At 34.7% G+C, this 20613-nt stretch overlaps 2 protein-coding genes across 8 annotated transcripts in view; one reads left to right on the top strand and one right to left on the bottom strand.

Moving 5' to 3' along the window:
* The window catches only part of LOC130667723 (dachshund homolog 2), a 150501-nt gene that overhangs the window by 37873 nt on the left and 92015 nt on the right, over window positions 1-20613 (top strand). The window lies entirely within an intron of this gene.
* LOC130667725 (uncharacterized) lies at window positions 6038-8716 on the bottom strand. Of its 2 annotated transcripts, none has more exons than XM_057469538.1 (3): window positions 6919-8716; window positions 6626-6836; window positions 6038-6261 (listed from the first exon to the last, which is right to left on the bottom strand). In XM_057469538.1, exons 1-2 carry the CDS (start codon window positions 8374-8376, stop codon window positions 6831-6833), a joined length of 1464 nt encoding a protein of 487 aa, XP_057325521.1. In that variant the 5' UTR covers window positions 8377-8716; the 3' UTR covers window positions 6038-6261; window positions 6626-6830. The 2 variants fall into 2 exon arrangements, with proteins under 2 accessions (XP_057325521.1, XP_057325520.1); XM_057469537.1 differs by having other exon boundaries at window positions 6626-6818.

The raw sequence follows: 20613 nt of genomic DNA, 5'->3' as shown, positions 1-20613 counted from the left end.
GCTAAAATATGGGATTGTAAAAAAATCGATACTCTTAACTTACAGAATAGCCTGCAAACATCACAATAAACTTGTAAAGTAACCATTTGTATTCATGTATTTAGCATGTGAGTGCTAATAAATTATATATATTTAAATATATGATGACGTGTATTTCAAATGATGGAATCTGGTAAAAATATTATTTTTTCCACAAGATTTTAAAAGCCGGCAGGAAACTTTTTTTTCATTTAATTTTAATTTTAATTTGGTAATAATTTAACTAATTACTCTATTGATGACAGTTTTGAAATTGAACAAAGGGGGTGAAATAATAAGAGAGAGAGAGTGAATGAGTGAAACAGGGGAATTATCCCCACTTTTAAAATTCGTCGCCCTTAAAAGCCTCGACGTTGACACGCGCCGTTTTCATTCGACGAGAGAATTTATTATTGCTCTCATTGAAAACCAAGTGGGAAATTCATCGTCGAGTGCAGTAAAGTGAAAATATATATGTATAGAGACATAGAATGAGTGAGGGACGTAGAAATGTTGACGAAATGAGCTGTCAAAAAGCTCAACGGTTTAAATTCACGTGAAAATCTCTCCTCTCTTATTATATTCCATTCGCTGCTCATTCACTTTCATATTCCGTTTCTCTTTCCATCTAATAGTTAATCTACTAGCAGTCCCGCGATATAAATTATCCGCTTTCTCTATCGAATTTTTAAACAGCTGAAAAAATTTAATTAATTAATTAATTAGTTTTCGCCAATAGAATTTAGACATCAGTGAAAATATATGAAAATAATGACAAGTATTAAACTAACGAGGTCAGGAAGGAGTATTATGACTGGCGCCAGGGTGATATGTGTAATAAATTTGCGACAAAAGAAACGTAAGTGAGTCTACAATTACGTATTATACATGTCACTTGTGTAGTAATGGGGCGACTGCGTAGGAGTGCCGTAAAAGTAAAGGAGTAGAGCGAAAGTGTTGGGTCGAGGACTAATATAAGCAAGGCAGGGAGTGTATAAAGTATAATAGAGTATAGTGGTACATCATCATCGTGACAACAGAGAGAAAGAGGAAGAGGAAGAAGTAATAGACAGAAGCCTAGAGTTGTGTGTCGTCGCCAGCGAACATACTAGCCATCCGAGAACTTTAATCACAGCACTTGAGTAAAGTAATTACAATCAGACACCCTTGTAGCTGAGAGCTGAGAGCTGAGTAAACCAGAGGAGAGCAAAGCAGAGAGCACAGAGCACACAGTGATCTCAGTACTACAGAGAAATTGAACGAGAAACGCACGAGGAGTCGGGTGATATGCCAAGGGGACTTGGTCATGCCGCGGTGGTCTATGATTAGCTGAAGGTGACCAGTTTCTCTCCCACTTTGCCATGTCCAGTCTCTCACCTAGTGCTTCTGCTACTGCTACTGCTACTGGTACTGCTACTGCTCCTACAGTTCTCAGGACCCTTTCAATTAATTAACTACAGTGTCCAGGGTGGACCGTTAGTTAACTCGAGATTCATCGTCCAATGCTAAGAACCGGTCGTTAGACCACCGGGGAATTTTCGTCTAAAACTAATCTCGACACTCTATTTATACACATACACACCCATACATATTTCATTGCTCGTATTACTAATTATATTATTTTGTCCTACAGCTTTTAAATTACTTTTATTGTTGTTGTGTTATCTACAAACCGTTAAGATAGATTATTACCTCTTTCTTGGTAAAATAAAATAAATAATAAAAGTATAAATTGACGAGTCTCTTGCACTAAACGTAATTAGAGTGATTCGTCACGTTTAAGAGAGTAACTTTTAAGTTTTAAAATAAAATAAAAATAATAATAATAATGCTGCTCGAGGCGTACATTTGTGTGTGGATGCACGTTCAATGGGAGACAAGTCGAGGCGATAAAGTCGTCGCGGTTATTATTAACGCGCAACGATGAGAAAAAAGTAAAATAAAGATTTTAAAAATGAGGGGAGAAGTTAAAGGAGTAGAAGCTACAGAAGAAGAAGAAGAAGAAGAAGAAGAAGAAGGAGCAGAAGAAGAAAAAGGTAGGAGTAAAACTTGAGGTAATTTAAATCCCATCGAGAAGTGTAGAGGAGGCTCTTCAGAATGTACGATCGGATTACCCCGCGAGCAAACGCGAGAGTATTTGCATAAGTCAGCTTGTCAGTCAGTCCTGATGGCAACGCGTGACCCTTCCTGGCTTTCTCTTATTTTTTATTTCTTACTCTCAGCCACACATATATCTATCTATCTATCTATCTTTATTATTATTATTTAAATTTAAAAACTCAGCACTGAGTGATGGCCCCGTGACCGGGTCGTTTCTTTCTGCATTCGTCAAAACTGACCTTGACTTACGCGGGAATTAAAACGCGACGGTCTTTATTTTCTTGTCTTCGGTCTTAATTATTGTGTTCCACTTTAGACGCGAGGAGTTTTAAACCAGGACGAATCTGATGATTTATCATACTCCTGAGTGTACACGGAGTTATCTAGCGGGTAATGGCGGTGCGGTAGTCTTGAAGGGTAGTAGAAAGTAGTGTACAAACCTCGAGGGCTCGCACGCAACGACGATTACCCTGGACACGAGTGAATTACGTAAAGGCGGAACGTCTAGAGATTACGATATTTTCTGATTGGAGTGCTTCTGTCACGTGAGAGCTGGGGGTTGTTGTTCTTGGTGTGTTAGGCTAACTCGGCCTCGTACTTTTCTTCTCCTTATATTTTTATTTTACTCAATATATGTAAGAGTACGTTTATTGTAAGTAAGCTCAGCAAAGTGTGCAGAGTGTGTCATGCGAGAATATCAACACGCTACTCATAAAAATCCACTCTGACCGACGTAGCTTTTTTTATTTTTTCTTTCAGCTAAACTTTTTTTCCCTTTTTTTTATTTTCTAACGATCGCAGTAAAATGCGCCAGCCAAACCAGTGATATTACGTCCAAGTGGACCTTTGAGTTACAGACTAAATTCACGGCTATTTACTTTTTTTACGGCCCAACAAGATTGAGTTATCTTTTTATTTATAAATGCCTCTCCCATGTCTTCATTAAAGCCGCTTGATTAAGTCATTAACTGTTTATACTTGATAAATTATTTTAATTAAAATATTCCTGATAATTCAAAAAAAAATTGTTGATTAATTTTTTTTTCTTTTTTCAAATTTAAAAAAAAATGTGGAATGTCCAATAGAAGATCGGGAGTTTTCTTGGTGTTTGAACACCGAATGGACAACATGTGTAATGGCTGTCGAAGCGGCTGACCGATTGCCATCGCATTGTGACTGGACGTACGTGTGAGGGTAAAAATAAAGATGATAATATTTACCGAGGCATTCAACCGATTGCCCTGACGACATGACTCAATCATGTCTCCGTACCTCTCATCTCTCCTTCTTGTTCTCTCGACACACATTTTTTTATTTTATTTTTTATTATTATCATTATATGCCCATGTAGACTCTTATATCAGTGCAAACACTCGTAGAACTAACGCCTTCGTGGAAACATCGAGGATTTCTCCCAGTTTATCTAGCCGACCGAGTAGAGAATTTACTGGAGATTTATATACACAGGACTTAGTGTTTAACCCACACACGCTCCATCAGTGATACGTAAGTTAAGTCAATTTCACCCCAATGTCCTGCGACTGGCGGTTAGTTGCCCGCGTAAATTCTGGTAAAACTCCTCGGGGTGTCAAGTAAGAGATCACCGCTAACCTCATGTAGAAACCTGAGTTAGAGGGAGTAAAGTAATATCAGAGGAAGATGAACGGGAAATATGAGCCCAATAACAAAAATCATAAACACTTGGATCGTTGATTAAGCCAGTGAGGGTCCTCGGGTACATTGCTCGTATCTAAGAGTCCTCACGACTCCCATTTCAAGTAATACTCCTATAATATCTTTACAACTCTCGTGTGTTGGCACTCACACGTGTCCATCTACGTCTATGTGCATGTGGGAAATGAGTATCCTCAGTACACTGTTGGCACGTTTATACTCGTTCAATTGCCAGTTGTCCACTAACGTGTAATTTCATCCAACTTTCATAGACAGCATGTTCATTATTATTATTTTTATTAAATGCCTATTTGATATTTATTTTTACATAAATTTATATTATCTTAATAATTAATAAGTATAGAATTTTAATTAACTGTCTGTAATTAGTATTTCGTATACAAGTCCGATAAATTATAAGCTTACATTGACAAAACGTGAGAAACGTATACAATAAAGATGGTAAAGTTAAACAAACTCTAAAAGTTGTTTTCATTCAAGTGTGTACTTGAACCAAGAGAACCAATGAGCTAAAAAAACATACGAACAATGCGGAAACAAGGAATGGCTTTGTCACGAGAGATAAAAAACAGCTGGAATAGAAAGGAGGTGTATTAAGCTGCTGAGGCGAAATAAATTTTCTAGAAAAAGCCAAACGATAAATGATATTTCGCTGCACAGCTTTCTATCCTCATCCTCATCCTCATCCTCATCTTCGAGCGTGTAATTGTCTGAGGGTTTATAAAACGAGGTAAACCAAGAGTAGTATTTGAGCATACATGCATTGCTAAGTGCGTTACACGGTATTTTTATTTTTAATTTTAAAAAAAGGGAGAGTGCTCAGTACCGAGAGCCAGTCTACTGAAGAAAATATAAAGGAGACAAGGTATTAATGCCGGCAAACCGATCGCTGGTTTCTTGCGTGTCTGCGTCCGGCACAAAATACAAAATCGACATGACGTGACGTGGTGATGAATCTCGGGGCAATATTTATGAGACAAAATATATTAAATACCAGAGCCTATCTTCATCGTATAGATTACACGTTATGATTTTTCGTTTTTAAATTGGAAATGATATTCTAATTTTTTTTAATCACCGCCTGTGTTAACCAGAAGAATTAAAACTACTTAAGAGTATTATTACATATTAATGAAAAATTAATGACCTGAAATTAATTTACAATGTTTTTAATTATTTATACAAGACATTTAATTATACTAGTGTTTTTTTTTTTAATTTTCAATTCTGAATCGTGAATCAAGTTAAATTACTCACTTCCTGTTATGTATTTATAAATATATTCTATATACGTTACATATATTTATAAATATATATATGATGTTAGTTATCTGGAATTTAAACAGTAGCACACGGGTCTTAAGTGGCGCCACCGTGGGATAACCGGTGGGGACACAACAGTTCCTTTACTTTGACTCTCTTTAAATAAAAAGGACGATAAACAGACACCGAGAGAGGTAGATATCACTTCTCTAGTGGATTTGTACTTGAACGCGCAGCGATACATATAAAGGGGGAAAAGACAAGTTTTTAAAATTACTGATAAGCGATAGTTTTATGATAATAAAATTAATCCACGTCAAAAAAACTAACGCCTGGTTTAACATAAATGAATATTAAGATTTTAGGTATACGATCATTTGCGTTGATTTGAAACCAGGAAAATAAATGAGGAAAAAATAAAGGTATGATTACACCAAGTGGGAGTGTGGAATAAAAAAACAAAAGATCTTTTGTGCCTGGGAGAGCGTGATATCTCTGTTGCTTCCGTTAAAATACTAGTACAATTGTAAGTGTAAAGTCTTTAAGTTCGTCCTCTTCTCAAAAGAACATTAAAAGAAAAAAAAACTAAAATTTTTCTCAAGACTCAGGTGTCAACTCTTGTGCACTTCCGGACGAGATTTGTTTTATTGCTCGTTTCTTTAAAAGTAACAGACCGAGTCTCGCACGCACGCGTTATATTTGCCGCGGGTTTATTTCGCGCAGTGTTTTTCCCGTAGCAGTCACAATCTTTGTGATAAAATAATTAAATTGAGAATGAAAAAGGAAAAAAAATAGTCTGAATGTGACACTAACGAGCTGGCAGTCAAGGCTCTCATAACCAGGGTCTAGTGTCTTGTCTTGTTAGGAATAGACGTTATTTAAAATAAGTAATTGCGCTTTAATGACTCGGGACAAAAAATCAAAGTATCTGCGGCTTAGTTTATTTAAGGGGTTAGGGGTACTCAGGGGTATGAAAAAATGATGATTTTCAATAATTTTTTTTTTGTAGTTAATTACTTTATTTGACAAAAATAAAAACATAGCTTTATTAGAACACGTTTCGATTTGACTTCACGAAAATTTCAAAAAAAAAAATTAATAATTCAAAAAGTTATCGCTGTTTTTGTAGAGCCCGTTCCTCCCGAAGTCCTTTGCGGTGATCATCATAAGTCCTTGGAGATTCATCTAAAATCAATCGGACAAGAAAAATTAGTTTTATTAATAGATAATCTTGTGCCTGATCGAAGCTTTTTTTTTTTTTTTCGAAATTAACAAAATGGCGGCCTCAGGAAATTTTTTTCAAATTTTCGAGAAAAAAACCGACAGTTTATTGTTAAAAAAAAATCGAAATTTTGAAAAAAAAAAAAAATCCTTCGATCAGGCACGAGTTTTTAATGTATTTCAAAAGTACAATAAATTTTATTGAAATCTACCGAGCAGTTTTTAAGTTACAGTGATCACCAGTTCAGAAAACATAGTTTTGAGAAAAACGCATTTAAAGTTTTGCTATGGATTTATGTCGAATTATAAGAATTATTTAATAACTTACACTGAGTCATCTATTCCTGGACCATATAATAGCTCTTCAGCCGACATAGCAGCTTCCAAAATATCGATTTGCTGGTGCCTACGTTGCAATCGACCTTCTCGGGTGTTATCATTAGCGCGCTTATCTGCTACTTTGATACGTGCAGCATCCATTCTTTCTGCATACCGATGAGAATTAGGCCCACAATTAAGTCCTAGTGTATTCATCAAGACTAATAATGAATTTATACCCTCATTAAATATACACATAGCAACGTATGCAGCTATTTGTACGATAGTAAAACTAGTATTTACCGTTTTTGGGCATATTTTCCATACTAGTTGGTTAAAGCTTTCATTATTATTCTGATTGAATCCACCTACACATCTTGAAAGTAAATTTTCATTACTAAGATCTTCGTATATAGGCTTGATAGCTTTTAAAACATCAGAAGGTAAAGGAGAATAATCGTGAGAAAAGGTATCAAGCTCTCCTCTTGCTTCAGCGCGCTGGTAAGAGCACCAAGATTCTTCGCCTTTTGGACACATATCATGATTCGGTTTTTCATCACTCGAGCCGTAGTGATAAAAGGTTGCCATTATAGCAGATTTCATATTTTCAATAGAATCACAATGCCGGCGTATTGCTAAACCATAGTACACAGTTAGTTTGTCTATTAATTTTCCTGTGAGCTTACCTCGACCACCAAGACCTTTTTGTTTACTCTTCAGCGTACGTAATCGACTCCCCATCCGCTTTTGGACATGCCCTATACATTCCTTTTTATTTACAGTTGTATTTTCGTAAGGATCTGATTTTATAATTCCTGAATAGGTCTTGGAGTCACCATCACCAATATAGTTGGCATACTTAACTCCATATTTAGTTTCAGAATACGAAAACATTTCGACCATCGCATCCACCTCCATTTTCCCAGAAGACCCTTGATGATTAGCAGAACACACATCTTCATGCGATTGATACCATTCCTCGAACTCAACAGTATTTGTTTTTTTTTTCCAATACTCACATAGCTTACAATATGCACTTTTAATGTTTATGTCAAGAATCTTTCCAGTAAAATAGCCAATTATAGAAGAAACTCCAAATGACGATGTATATCCCCGTTTTTGCCAGGTTCCATCTCCCGATACAGTTAGATGATTTATATCTTCATTTTCAGTTGTTGGCATTGCTTGCTTTTCTTCATTCACAGCTTTCGTCATGAAGGTTTCTGCGACGGCTTTACTACAATTCAAAATCTGTTTCAGTAAAATTGTATGCGTAGATTTATCTAAAAAAGACGGCATGTCCATCAGGCCGCAAAACTTGCACAATCCTTCGTATCCTATTCCTAGTATTCTCATTACAAAAATGAAACGTCTGTTTATTTCATAAGAATGCCCAACGAAAGAACAGGAAGGAATATATTCATTTCCACAGTTATTACATGCAACTACAATTTTGAATCCCAGCCCACGTGTACTTGCTGTTTGAAACACTACATTTCCATCACATTTTTTACATTTTATAAGAGCAGAAATTGCAGTGAATACCTGAATAAAATTTATTATTCGAAATTCAGTACTGCTGTCTTCAGGTACATCATCTTCAGTGTTTTGTTTTAATTTTTTAGAAGATGTACTCTGAATACTTTCATCACGTTCGGCTGTTTTCGGATTAAAAACATTCTTTCTTTTGACTGAACGCGACTTATTAATTTTTTCAGAACTCCGAAGTTCTCTTGAAACCTTTCTAGAATCACGTCCCATGGTTAATAATTTAATTCACTTGAGAAATAATTTATCACAAAACTATCGACTGATCAGTGCAACGACTACAGGTATACTGGCAACCAAAAATTATTTTTCAGTTCTTGTACTACCTACAAATTGTGAATATATGTAGAAGGATATATATATATATATATATATATATATATATAATTATAAATACATTAAAATGGGGAGATATTCATGACAATGAAACCCGAAAAGTCGGTTGCTTGCAGCTGTTTCTAGCTACCTGCTCTCGAATGCCACGTAGCACCCGAGCGTCCTTTGGTCATTGTTAAATAACTCGAAAAGAATTTGTCGGATTCACTTCAAATTTTCACACAATATTTTTAAAATATTATACTTTAAGAAAATGCAAAAAAAAAAAAATCGATTTTTTGAAAATTCTGACTACCCCTAACCCCTTAACGCTGACTTATAAATGCCAGTAAAAACGTGACTTATTATTTTTTTTACGCCTCAGCCGATATATCTTGGTCGATTTAATCTAGATTGCAGAAAAGTTAACGGGTTGAAATGTTGAAATATTTATTAGAGAGTTAATGTATGTGATTAAGTGCAGTTACAATTATAATTTCGTCATAGCTGATAAAAATAGTATTAAATCTGTGGACAGCATTTGTAGAAACAGACATAATAGTCCGTTATGTGAGCCAGCTTCAGAGGATGATGGAAAGATTAACACTATTATAGAAAATAACACTAGACATTTGATTGTAGATCTGGGTTTTACGATATCTATAATTCAATGGCGATGACTGGGGCCAGGAGATAAAGTCATCGTTGATCATATTACTGTTTCGAGGCGACTACGGCCGAGAAGTATAAAAATAAAGCTAAGACACAGTAAATAAAGCAAAGTTGAGTAGAAAAAGGGTCTATATCTACTCGCGTTAAAGTCCCAGGCGTAAACCGTTTATTTATATGTTCAACACAATGTTCATTTCTTTCCCCAAGGAATTTATTTATTACTCGGTGTCGAGTCTGACTCAACCTCGGAATATACATACATATATATGTATAAATAAATATATGTACGTGTACATTTATGCGTAGAGTAAATGTTTAATGCCCGAGGCAACAGATGGGATCTCATCTTCTTCAGTAATTCCCGGCGATTTTATTACCACTTGTCGATTACGATGATAAGGCCGAGCTGGGCGACGAGTTACAAACTCATGCAAATAAGCTAAATATTCTATCTGCTTTTTTTTTGTTATTAGAAATAAAGGACCGTTAGTTGATGAAATCCTGGTGGAGTTTATAAAAGTGTCTGATGAGTGTGTGATTACGCAATAAAAATGGATGAATTATCTAGCCAATGAATCCGCATCCTCTTTTTGAGGAGGATTGATTTGAGTGTGTGGAATTACTCTACCCGTCCTCGTGGTCGTCAATGCTCAACTCCTGCTGTAACTACATCTCATCGTGCTTCGTCTGTCACACATGTTACCTCACTCGCACGTTAACTACCGTCCACTTAGTGCCAATAATTATTTTTCATTGGGCTCTTGCTACCGTTAAACAAGGGAGACATATATATATATAGATGTTTATAAATCAATGTAAATGTATATATGAGTACATACGTATTGTATGTAGACTTTTAGTAGTTATAACAGTTAGTAAAAGAGAGTAAAGTATGCAATGGTATTGGGTCCCCTAACGTGCAAAACGGCCGCCACGACTTCCTGCATACGAACGGATATAAAAATAGAGCTACCATCAGGCAATCATGACAAAGTTATTTAATGGGAGAGAGATCCATTGACGTGTCTTTAATTTACCAGATGACAACTAGTTTTGATTTATTTTATTTTATTTATTTATTTATTTTTTTTTTCTTTATTAAAAATATATCAGCATTTAGTTTAATAATACCAGAAAACAATACGTGTCTTTGTGATCGTAAATCTAGGAACCTATCGTGGCAATAATTCTTCGTGTAGTCTCATTTCCCCGAGCAGACTAAGTAGGGTGTTAAGATTATAGTGCTGTGGTTTGATATATCCTGTACAATACGGAAAATGTTTTTCCGCAAATCCCGCATTTAAGGTGTGTATAAAAAAGGAAAAAATATATATAGATATATCGGAGAGTCGTAAATTATTTAGGGCTCATGCCAGAGTTGTGTGCGTGTGGTAGACAACGGGTATGTGAAAATTAAATAACAACAAAACAATAAAAGACAATTGTTTCCAAGTTTTATGGACACGCTGCTACGGAGAAAAGTGAACGAGGATGAGACAGTTTATTGCTGTCGATGTCCCGGTCACTCGGGTCATTTTATTTAGAGGGTCAGAGGGTGATACAGTCTAGCTGGATTTACTTGCTTGCTTACTTTACTTTCCAATCTTTTATTTATTTTTGAATTAATTCATTAACTCATAAAAATTAAAATTTTTTAAGGCTCAAAAAAATTGACCGATTATTTTATTTTATTGGACGGGGTTACGGATATTGAATAATTTCAGCCTTAACTCAGGTACGAACATCTGAATCTGTGGATCAGCAATAAAGTATCATCTGAAAAACAAATTTATTAATCGATTAAATAAAACAGCATTTACAATAATTAATATACTCGTAATAAAAGACATTATTCAGCATTTAGCAGTAAAATTAGTAGGTTTACTCGAGTCGATATTCGAATAAATCGTAATCAAAAGAGGAGAGTGCGCATCAGTGAGAGGAACGAAAAATAAATAATTTGGTTCGTGTATAAGAGACTATAATAAATACATATATATGTTGATGTTAGTGTAATAAAGCCTAATGCCTGTCTGATTTATCGATCGATTTGTCTTGTAACTTTTCGTTTTAATCTTGGATAATTCACTGGAATTAACCTGTGTCTTTTTATTTTTGTTACAGGTATGTGTCGGATCGAATTCACCAAGAAAAACTCCCTATGAATGTTTCGAGAACAGGTTTGAGATATGTAGAATAAAATTATACGTATGAATGTCAAAACATGTACGCATATACATGTAGATATATTTGCAATATATATCTGAAACAATGAGTGACATCCGGGATAGTGGGTTATGCGTCCCCTTTGGTCCAATCATCTAAATTATTCCATAAGACGGGAGCAACTGCTAGTTAGGGTTGTTGAGAAAATGCTAGCCCAGTGAAAACGACTCTCTGAGATATAACTTGCTGTAGTATAACTGAAAACAGAGTTCTATAGCTGTAATTTTGCGAAGAAAGAGAAGAGGGACAGACTTTAACTGCTTCATAACTTTAGTCGCGTATATACGGACAATCACCCGTTATGATTTCTAATGCTATTTTGACTGCTCTTACACTCTGGGTGGCCTGACAATTCTCGGTCTTGTCTTGTCCAGAAACCCAGAAATATGCTACCTCGTAAAACGCGACCCCAGGGCTTTGCTAAACTTTCTATTAAATGTTTAGCTTTTATATCTTTAGATTTATACACATTTTCATTTACAAAATACTGCCAAAATGTCTTAAATTAAATCGCTGAATAATATTTTCTATCTCGGGTACGTAATTGAGTGCTCAAGTATTACGGAAACTATGAGCAAATTATGATATTAGTTTTTTGCTTAACGATAATGTAAAATAAAAAAATTAGCGATAAAGAAAATTAAAACAGTATTAAAGTCGTTATGGGACAGTGCGTGTCTCAAGCTGGCGCTCTTCAGATTCGCATGCAAGTCCGATAAATCACCGTGGTTAACGCTCAGCCCAAGTAATTCTTCGCACGAGTCATGGTGACACGCCTTGCTCATAAAAGCTGACCCACGACAATCTTTACCCACAATCTATATATTTTTACAACTAAATTTTAATAAAAAACCCTTTGCAATCAACTTTATTCTAGCCTATTACACTAAACAATAAATTTATCTAAAGTAATTGACAATCGAACGGTATTTTATTCTACGAATTGTCATTATTGTTATTTATATCACGACTAGTAGTTTATCAAAACGTGATTTCGAGCCGTATTAAAGAAATTCGAGGGAATTTTTCGAAAAAGAGATATTACACAGAAAAAAAGAATTTTCTTGGTGCAAGAAATATTTTGTATTATGAATTGAAGACAAAAATTTTTCTTGGCTCAAGAATTTTTTTCTCGCCTAAAAAATTTTTTTCTTGTTCCGAGAAAATTTTTTCTTATCCCAAGAAAAGTTTTGTTTTCACTTTATAATACAAAAAATTTCTTGGGTCAAGTAAAAATTTTTTGCGCCAAGAAATCCTTTTTTTCTGTGTACAATTTCGGATTTCGAAGTTGATTATAAAAATCATTTTTAAAATAAAGTCAACTTTTCCTACGGTAAAAAAGTGTTGATTGTGTATTGTTCTACTTTTTATGAGTAAATTCTTAATTTAAACAAAATAATAAGGTCTCATATTTCTTGTTATAATAATTTTCTACAATATTTTACTACCGTCCTACATTTTCAATAATTAGTCTTAAATTTTTTTTTGAATCCTCAATTAACAAGAGCGCTAACCCATAACGGGAGGTGTTAGATCCGTTTTGTAGGCAGCAAATAAAAAAATTAATAAACAGTTTTTATACATATCCCGATTGCAAATACACTTGTATGCCAAATATGAAAAAGTGCATTGCTGCCTTATTCGTTTGTTGGACCGTGAAAGTGATAATAACTGAGTTATTTAACAACTTTTTGTTATTAAATACAAATTAAACCAAGGCCACTTTATTAATTTAAAAGACTAAAAAATTTTCACACTATTTTGATTCATTATATAGTTCCGCTCGAACTTCTTCCGGGCGATTAGAATCTCGACAATATTATTCCCTACTCTCTAAAAATGAATCAGTGAAATTCACTTCGAATGAGTGATTATTCACTGGAAATCAGCTATAAGTATATCACTGGTTGAATTAGTGATTAACTTATAGCTGTAGAAGTAGTGACTATTCACTGATTCGCAGTGAATTTCACTAATTCATTGTTAGAGGGTAGAAAAAACTAATGTAAATTTAAACGTAACGGAAAATTGTTAAATTTTTAATGAACAACAAAAAATCCTTGAAACATTAGTGAGGATTTTTTCTTTTCCAGTTTTATTAATTTGCGTAATTGATTTAGTGGCGCGATCAATAAAAACTGCGTGTACATTTTTTTGATCCACGTCGAGATGATTATGATGATTATAATGATGATGACGAGGATAAAGGGGGTAAAAATAGTACACGAGAGAATGGTTTATAAAAGCCCGGAGGAGATGAAACACTGGAATAATATTAAGGTGAGCTTTATCTAAATGTTAATACAAACCCATTATATCGACTTCTCGAAAATATCTGAAAGAATCCCCGAAGACACTCACTCCATCTGTACATTATTTTTTCTTTTTCTTCAGCTACATATATATAGATATATACATATTATACACTCTGTGTATAACAGACCCGGCGGGCTTGAAAACGAAACGCTTAAAAATGTAATAGCATTTGTTACTCGAAAATTTACTTTTTTGTTATTTTCATTTTACTTATTTCTTCCCTTTTTACTTATACCCCGCTGTCTCGCGCTCGACTCTTTATTTTCCCATTATTCAAATATAAATGTAAATGTAAATATAAATGTTGATACAAATGGATAGGTAATGGAAAGAGAGAATTCAATTGTAAGCAGTTTTGAAAGAGCGCATGAAATATAACCGAGGCACCGAGTCACGAGTAGGCGGTTGCCAAATTAGTTTATAAGGAAGCGCCGTTCAAAAAATTCAAGTCTGGCTTTTCCTCGAGTTTAACTTTTTTTTTTTTATATCATTTTTCTGCAGTAAATACAAATGCGAGAGTCCTCGGGGGTTACATTTCGTGTTTTGACCAGCAATCCTGGTCTTGGGGTGCAAGTTACGCTCGATTGCTCGCAAGTATCGGGAGCCAACGAACCGTTAAATGTAAAAAATCATGAATCCATTGGCTCGTGACTATTTTTTCAGTCTTTTATTTTTATCTAATTCCATCACCAAAAGTAAATAAAGATCAAGGGATTAAGTATTAAAAAATAGATATAAAAAACTATGAGGAACAGAAACGAGGGTTAATATCAATGGGGTAATGTCTAGATGTGAGCATATTCTGCGATGAATTGTTCTGACATTGGGCATCAGGAACTCCGTCATTTAGCGGTCGACGCGATAAAGATAGACAGAATAGAGTAGTAGGGTAGAGTGGAGCAGAATCCAGTGGATTGTTGTCCAGTAATATCATATCCAATATGCGCGTTCGTCTCGTGTTACCACCCCACACATCTCGCTGTTGCATTGTTCTCTCCTCGAAGCTTTCCCTTCTGCATATATTCTATTCTATAATACTACATATGAGCATTGTGACAGGGTGCCGACAGGGTGCGCTTGCGTTTTCGCAGAGGGTGTGCTGTTGATGCTACTGTGTGTTATGTGTTAGGTTATATTGCAGAATAGAGTAGTGCAGAACAGAGCAGTGCATATGCCCCATCACATCCGATAGAGCCCGTAATGCCATCTCTAATTCCATGCGAGCTGATTTGATTTTGGCATTAAGATAAAGCGACTCCGGTGTGGGCCTCGAAAGCATCCCTCTGTACTGATAATCGTGTTTCTACAATGCCGATTGCTCCGACGAATTATATCCATGCGGATATGCGTGTGTATGGAAACGTAATGACAACAATAACAACGTCATTATAACAGATACCTACCTCCCTACAATATAAACTCATATATCAATATCAATATCTGCATCAGTATCAGTATCAGTACTCATATTAACTCAGTAACTCGATGACTGCATATGTGCATACGCGAGTGGGTTGAAAATAAATCCTCTAGTTAATTCAAAGCCCGCGAATTTGATTGCCGAGGTGTGAAGTTATTTTTGAATGCTGTAAAAATGGACACTCGGAACTCATCAAGGATTTCAGTGTCAGTATTAATATTTTTAGACTCATGTCTGAAACTGCTGAGATCTGTAGACTGTACGGATAGATAAATGAATATTAATGTGTATGTTAGTGACATAAGTGAGAGCTAAACGACCAACTGTGTGACTGATTCGTTACGATTGGACGCCTTCGAGGGCGCGAAACTAATAAAATCAATTGCAACCAGGTTGCGTCTTCCGGTTGAATTAATATATCGTCCACTTAAATTATGATCGACACAAACATCATCCTCACTCCGTACAACTGCTCAAGAAAAAAGTGTATGCACTCAAGCATTAAGATTTTATCATCATTTATTATTGCGTTTAAATTTATCCCATCTGATATCGCGGTACAATAAAAAAAAAGTCACAACAATAATAAATAATAATGACAGTAATAAAATTAATGAAATAAAAAATATGAGTAAAATCGATGATTAAATTTTTTTTGTCCATTTTAAATTCATCGAGTGATTTTTTATCCGAACAATGCAAAGTGGAATCGGTTACGGTTGACAGGCGGACAATAATAATGATAATAAAAAATAATAAACAACCAAGCGAGATGACGAATGAATGAGAACAATAGTTGAGCAACGTCGGCATGCTCATATAACCACAGAGGTATCCAAGTGCGGCAGGGCACGGGTCAACCGCAAACCGACAACGTCCACGCGCTCTCTATGCTAAGCGACTTGTCCTGTCCGCGATATATCGATGCGAGGATCGCTGCATTGATATCATATATATATGTATATGCATACACCCAGACTCAGTACATGCAATATAGTAGTATTACATACTTCACCGCTACGCGTTATGATCCAGTTCCAGCTCGCGTTTGTTAGCACGCGTGCCTGCGCACGCACGTGACAAGGATCGTACATGTCGCGCGTGGGAATAAATAAATCCAATTGAACTTAATGTACTTCCTTGTCAGCAAGTTCATTTCTAATGCTTTACCTCCTCTTATATATTTTATTTACTATCGTGTAACTCAATCTGACTCCATACTATAGACGCTCACGGTTGAATTATAATTGCAATGATAATTAAAATTGTAATTATAATTATAATTTTAATTATCACTATTACAGTTGAAGGATAAAATGAACTCGCAAGCCGTAAGAAAGACGTTTAAAATAATCTAGTGCAGAGTCATCACTTATGAATTATATGGAACGAGTAATTAGCAATTTAGCATGAGGTAAATGACAGTTATGAAGACGTGGACATGTCTAAGTATGCAAAGTAACACGCGATATTACCATCTCGTGTGTTTGGTTTATATAATTTTTTCGGAGGTTTGTTATGTATATGTGCTGTGACTGGATATAAAAGCTGAAATTGAGATACTTTGGGTTGATGATTCAAAATAAAATTAAATCGAATGACCGCGACGCAGCTTGCGGACTTGTGAAGGCTGCACTTGTGCAGGTGTACATGTAAATGTTAAATGCACGATGCGTTTAATATTTAATTACAATTTAAAGAGCGGTGCTTGGAATATAATAAATTGAATAAGCTCGTTATTTGATCGTCGACTCCACCTTGATGAGTACCTACGCGCTCATATATATATATTATGTATTATGTGATGCCATAAATTTTAATATATTTTATTTTCTTTATACTATTACTTTCAAATTAAGTATCATTGACAGTTATTTTCTTTCAGGCGCTTTTACTTAATTACGGTATTAATTATCGTTATTAAACTCGGGAGTACAGAGACAGAGTACACGGAATAAGAAACGAAGGAATAAAAGGTTTCGTTCTTTTCATTTTTTTTGTGATTAAATTTATTCAATGATGAGTTTTAAACTCACTGTATACCCAGTGCTAGATTTTTTGAACTTAATTTTAAAATTTTGAGTATTAGAAATTCAAAACTTTAAATTACAGGATAATGAAAGTTAGTTTTGATAAATAATAATTATAATTAGGGTAGATTATGATTCGAAGTTTTGTTTATGAGAAAATTATTAAAAAAATTGAAGTAATCTCGAATTTGCGAGCGTTTTGACCCTCGTGTCGCGGGTTTCTTGATTTAGTAACGTTTATTACATATGAATCTGACATTTGGACATGCGTTTGGGTTGTTAGAGGGAGAGTTAGGCCGTGTCGTAAAAGTCTGACGAGCTGACCAGTGGACACTCGGGTATAAGTTTACTTTCATTTGCACCCCGCAGTTTTCCATTCAGCATCCAACTGTACTCTGGTTTATTATTTATCCCGAGAGTCGTAAAATTCGTGGATTTATCGTGGAGCCATTGAAATGAGAGGCAATTATTTCGAATGCATTTTAAAATATTTGTACTTTTTTGGTCATTATAAATTTTATTTTTTGCAATTATTGAGAAAAAAGTGTGAGGAAAATAAATAAAAGTTTTGCAATTGCTCGCGAGTGTACAAAACTCATAGAGATAATCTTTCCTCGGATATGTTCATCTCACAAATTGGCAGGATTACACGTCTAGAGTATAGAGTAGGCCACGTTCTCGAGATTGACAGGATTAGGTGCGAGTGCTTGGAACGCGTTTGTTTATGTCTCTCGTGTCTGCACTGTGTACATTATTGGGAATTATATTTAATTCGGCGTAAAAAATTTGAATAAAAACGAAAAAAACTATAGACAAATAAAAATCATAAAATGACATCCTTCATGTCAAAAATATATATGTTCTTTTTCAAACCCACTGGAACGAGAACTGACGTTTTTATTTTTAAGCTTCACATATTTTTTATCCATCGTGCGAGCCGGCAATTCATCGCTCGTTCAATTATTCTTGTTTCCTTTTCCTCGTACATATATGTACACATCTGTTTTTTATTTTATCCTTCAATTTTAATGCCCATATTGCGTGTAAAAAAACTCTAAAGGATATCCAGTAGTTTGTAATATCACTATAGTATCAATAATAAAGACATGTCCCGACATAAGTATTAAATCTCCTTTCTCACATATTTTTTGTCCATGTCCAGAAAACTTTTCTGTGGAAATTGATACGTGCCTCAGGCTAAAGAGAAAAATATAACCTACAACTCCATATGTGTTCCAATAGAATCACGTGATGTGAAAATGGACAAATTTCGATCTAACACACAAATAAAAATTTTTTTCGCCCTTCCAAATTAGCAAATTTCAAAGTAGTTGTAAAAGTTTTTCATGTAATTGATAAAATTGCAGCATAAATAAATAATTTACGTTGAAATTGATAATCCCACGAGCTTACACACCCGTTGTAGAGGCTGGGTATCCTATATAGTGTATGAAGATAAAAAAATTAAAATTAGCCCGGTCGAAGACGCGACGCGATGAGGAAAACCACCCCAACGAATATTATGCAAAGCCACGAGCAATAAAAATAACATATTGCGACCGAGAGAGGCATAAGTTTTAATCCAATATTACTAAGATAAGTCCTTACCCACTGCAAAAAAACCCTCTTACTCCCCCCTTACCCCACGGACTTTCTTTTCCTCTCTCTCTATGGCTTTCTCTACACATATATTTTTATATACTTGTTCTTTATTTTTCCTTTCCTTTCCTTTAAACTCCCCCGCCACTATCTCGCGTATTCGACTGCTCTTCGTAAGATTTCTTTTGTGTAAGGCACCCCAGCTTTACATTGTGGTTATTAGAAAATATTCTTTTCCGTACACACGGCCCGCATTCGTATATTGGGGGATAAGAACGCCAGCAAGCACATATTTAATAGTACCGTAACCTCAAACGAACCCGAAAGATATTATTTCCTTTCATACACGCCATCAAATTCTTAAATTACCTTTTATTTTATTTATTTATTATTTTGAATTCCGGCTACGTCAGATGTTACAGTTATCGGAGTAAAATTTTGGAGTTTTATGGACAGTCAGCTAGAAATTTAAAGATGAAATCTGTATATATATACATTTTTTTTTCTATTTGGCGCGTGAAATCCGTGGAAATCCAATCGCATAAAGTTTTTTTTTGTGGGTGGGAGTGATGGGACACATTGCTTACGAAAGTTGAAATAGGGGCGACAAAAGGTCCTCGTAAAAATTTATAATTTGGAAAATATCATGAGCAGAGAGCAGAGAACAGAGTAAAGTCAGTAGAAAGAAAATAAAGATGAAACTAAATAAAACGATAAAAATAGTTAGATATAGAAAAAGAAGGACTGAACAATGATAACAAAAGATAGCAGTCGGCTGGTGGCTGGAGTGATGTCACGGAAAATGGCATAGGCTTTTATTTTGGATTTCCGTGGCAATTGAGTTTATAAACCGGGAAATCGAACGGAGGGGCTGCTACGACAAACATCAAGTCCAGCATCCAGGGTAACACGGTTTGGGCTGTAATAGTGATAGTAATAATAATAATAATGATCTTGAAAGCAGTAATTTTGGAAAAAGACTTGACAAAAATTGAGGTCGTTATCAGGTGGATTGCATGCGACGAAATTTTATGGAAAATTTTTAAGACAGTAATAAAATTTTATTTTTCTTAACGCGAAATTTGTTTAGTTCGTTGACTACATATTTATTTACGTAATTTTATAAATGAAAAAAATCATAAGCCGTAAAAAATTGATTCAAAAAGAGAATCAACATCGACATATATCTATTCATATAAATGTTTCAATATCAATGGAATAAAAAAGTACAATAACAATAGTAATATAACAAAAATAGCGTATCATTTTACCAGTTGTAAGGTTCTTATGAAATCTGACGCTGCAATAATAGTCATATAAAAAAATATAATAATAATAAAATGTGTAGTATATGGATGGTTACAGTAAGAAAAAATAGACTTAGGGAAAAAAAAAGAAGCGTATTTGAAATGATGGGGATAAAGTTCTATCAAGCATGACACGCGAGGGCTAAAATTCCCCACATAATTTTATAATACATTCGCTTTTGATTTTTTCATACACTCAAAGTTTATAAGCTGTGTCATATATTTATCAAACTTCCGGAATTATGTTTATATTTTTTTTTCTTTTTTGGGAGTAAACAAACCGCTTCCTTTTGAGAATATTTAACTAAATCTATTTGCACAAGACTAGTAGCAGGATGTCTTAAGATAAAATTTTTGATGATAAATAAATGCATACACTGGCATTCTTTGTCTGAATTTCGAGAAATAAAAAATGTTTTTTGAAAGGCAACGACCTTTCGGTGGAATTTTAATAAAATTACGTGGGCAAAAACTTTTAAACTGTTCATTTTGACCCAGAGAGTCAATTTACCCCCTTTTTTTCTCCCTCGATTACAAAAAATTTTTATTTAATTATTGGCTGTAA

Source organism: Microplitis mediator, chromosome 5 (genome assembly GCF_029852145.1).
Source record: "Microplitis mediator isolate UGA2020A chromosome 5, iyMicMedi2.1, whole genome shotgun sequence".
Lineage (NCBI taxonomy): Eukaryota > Metazoa > Arthropoda > Insecta > Hymenoptera > Braconidae > Microplitis > Microplitis mediator.
The sequence above is the reverse complement of the archived record's forward strand: the minus strand, read 5'-3'. Positions and strand labels throughout refer to the sequence as shown.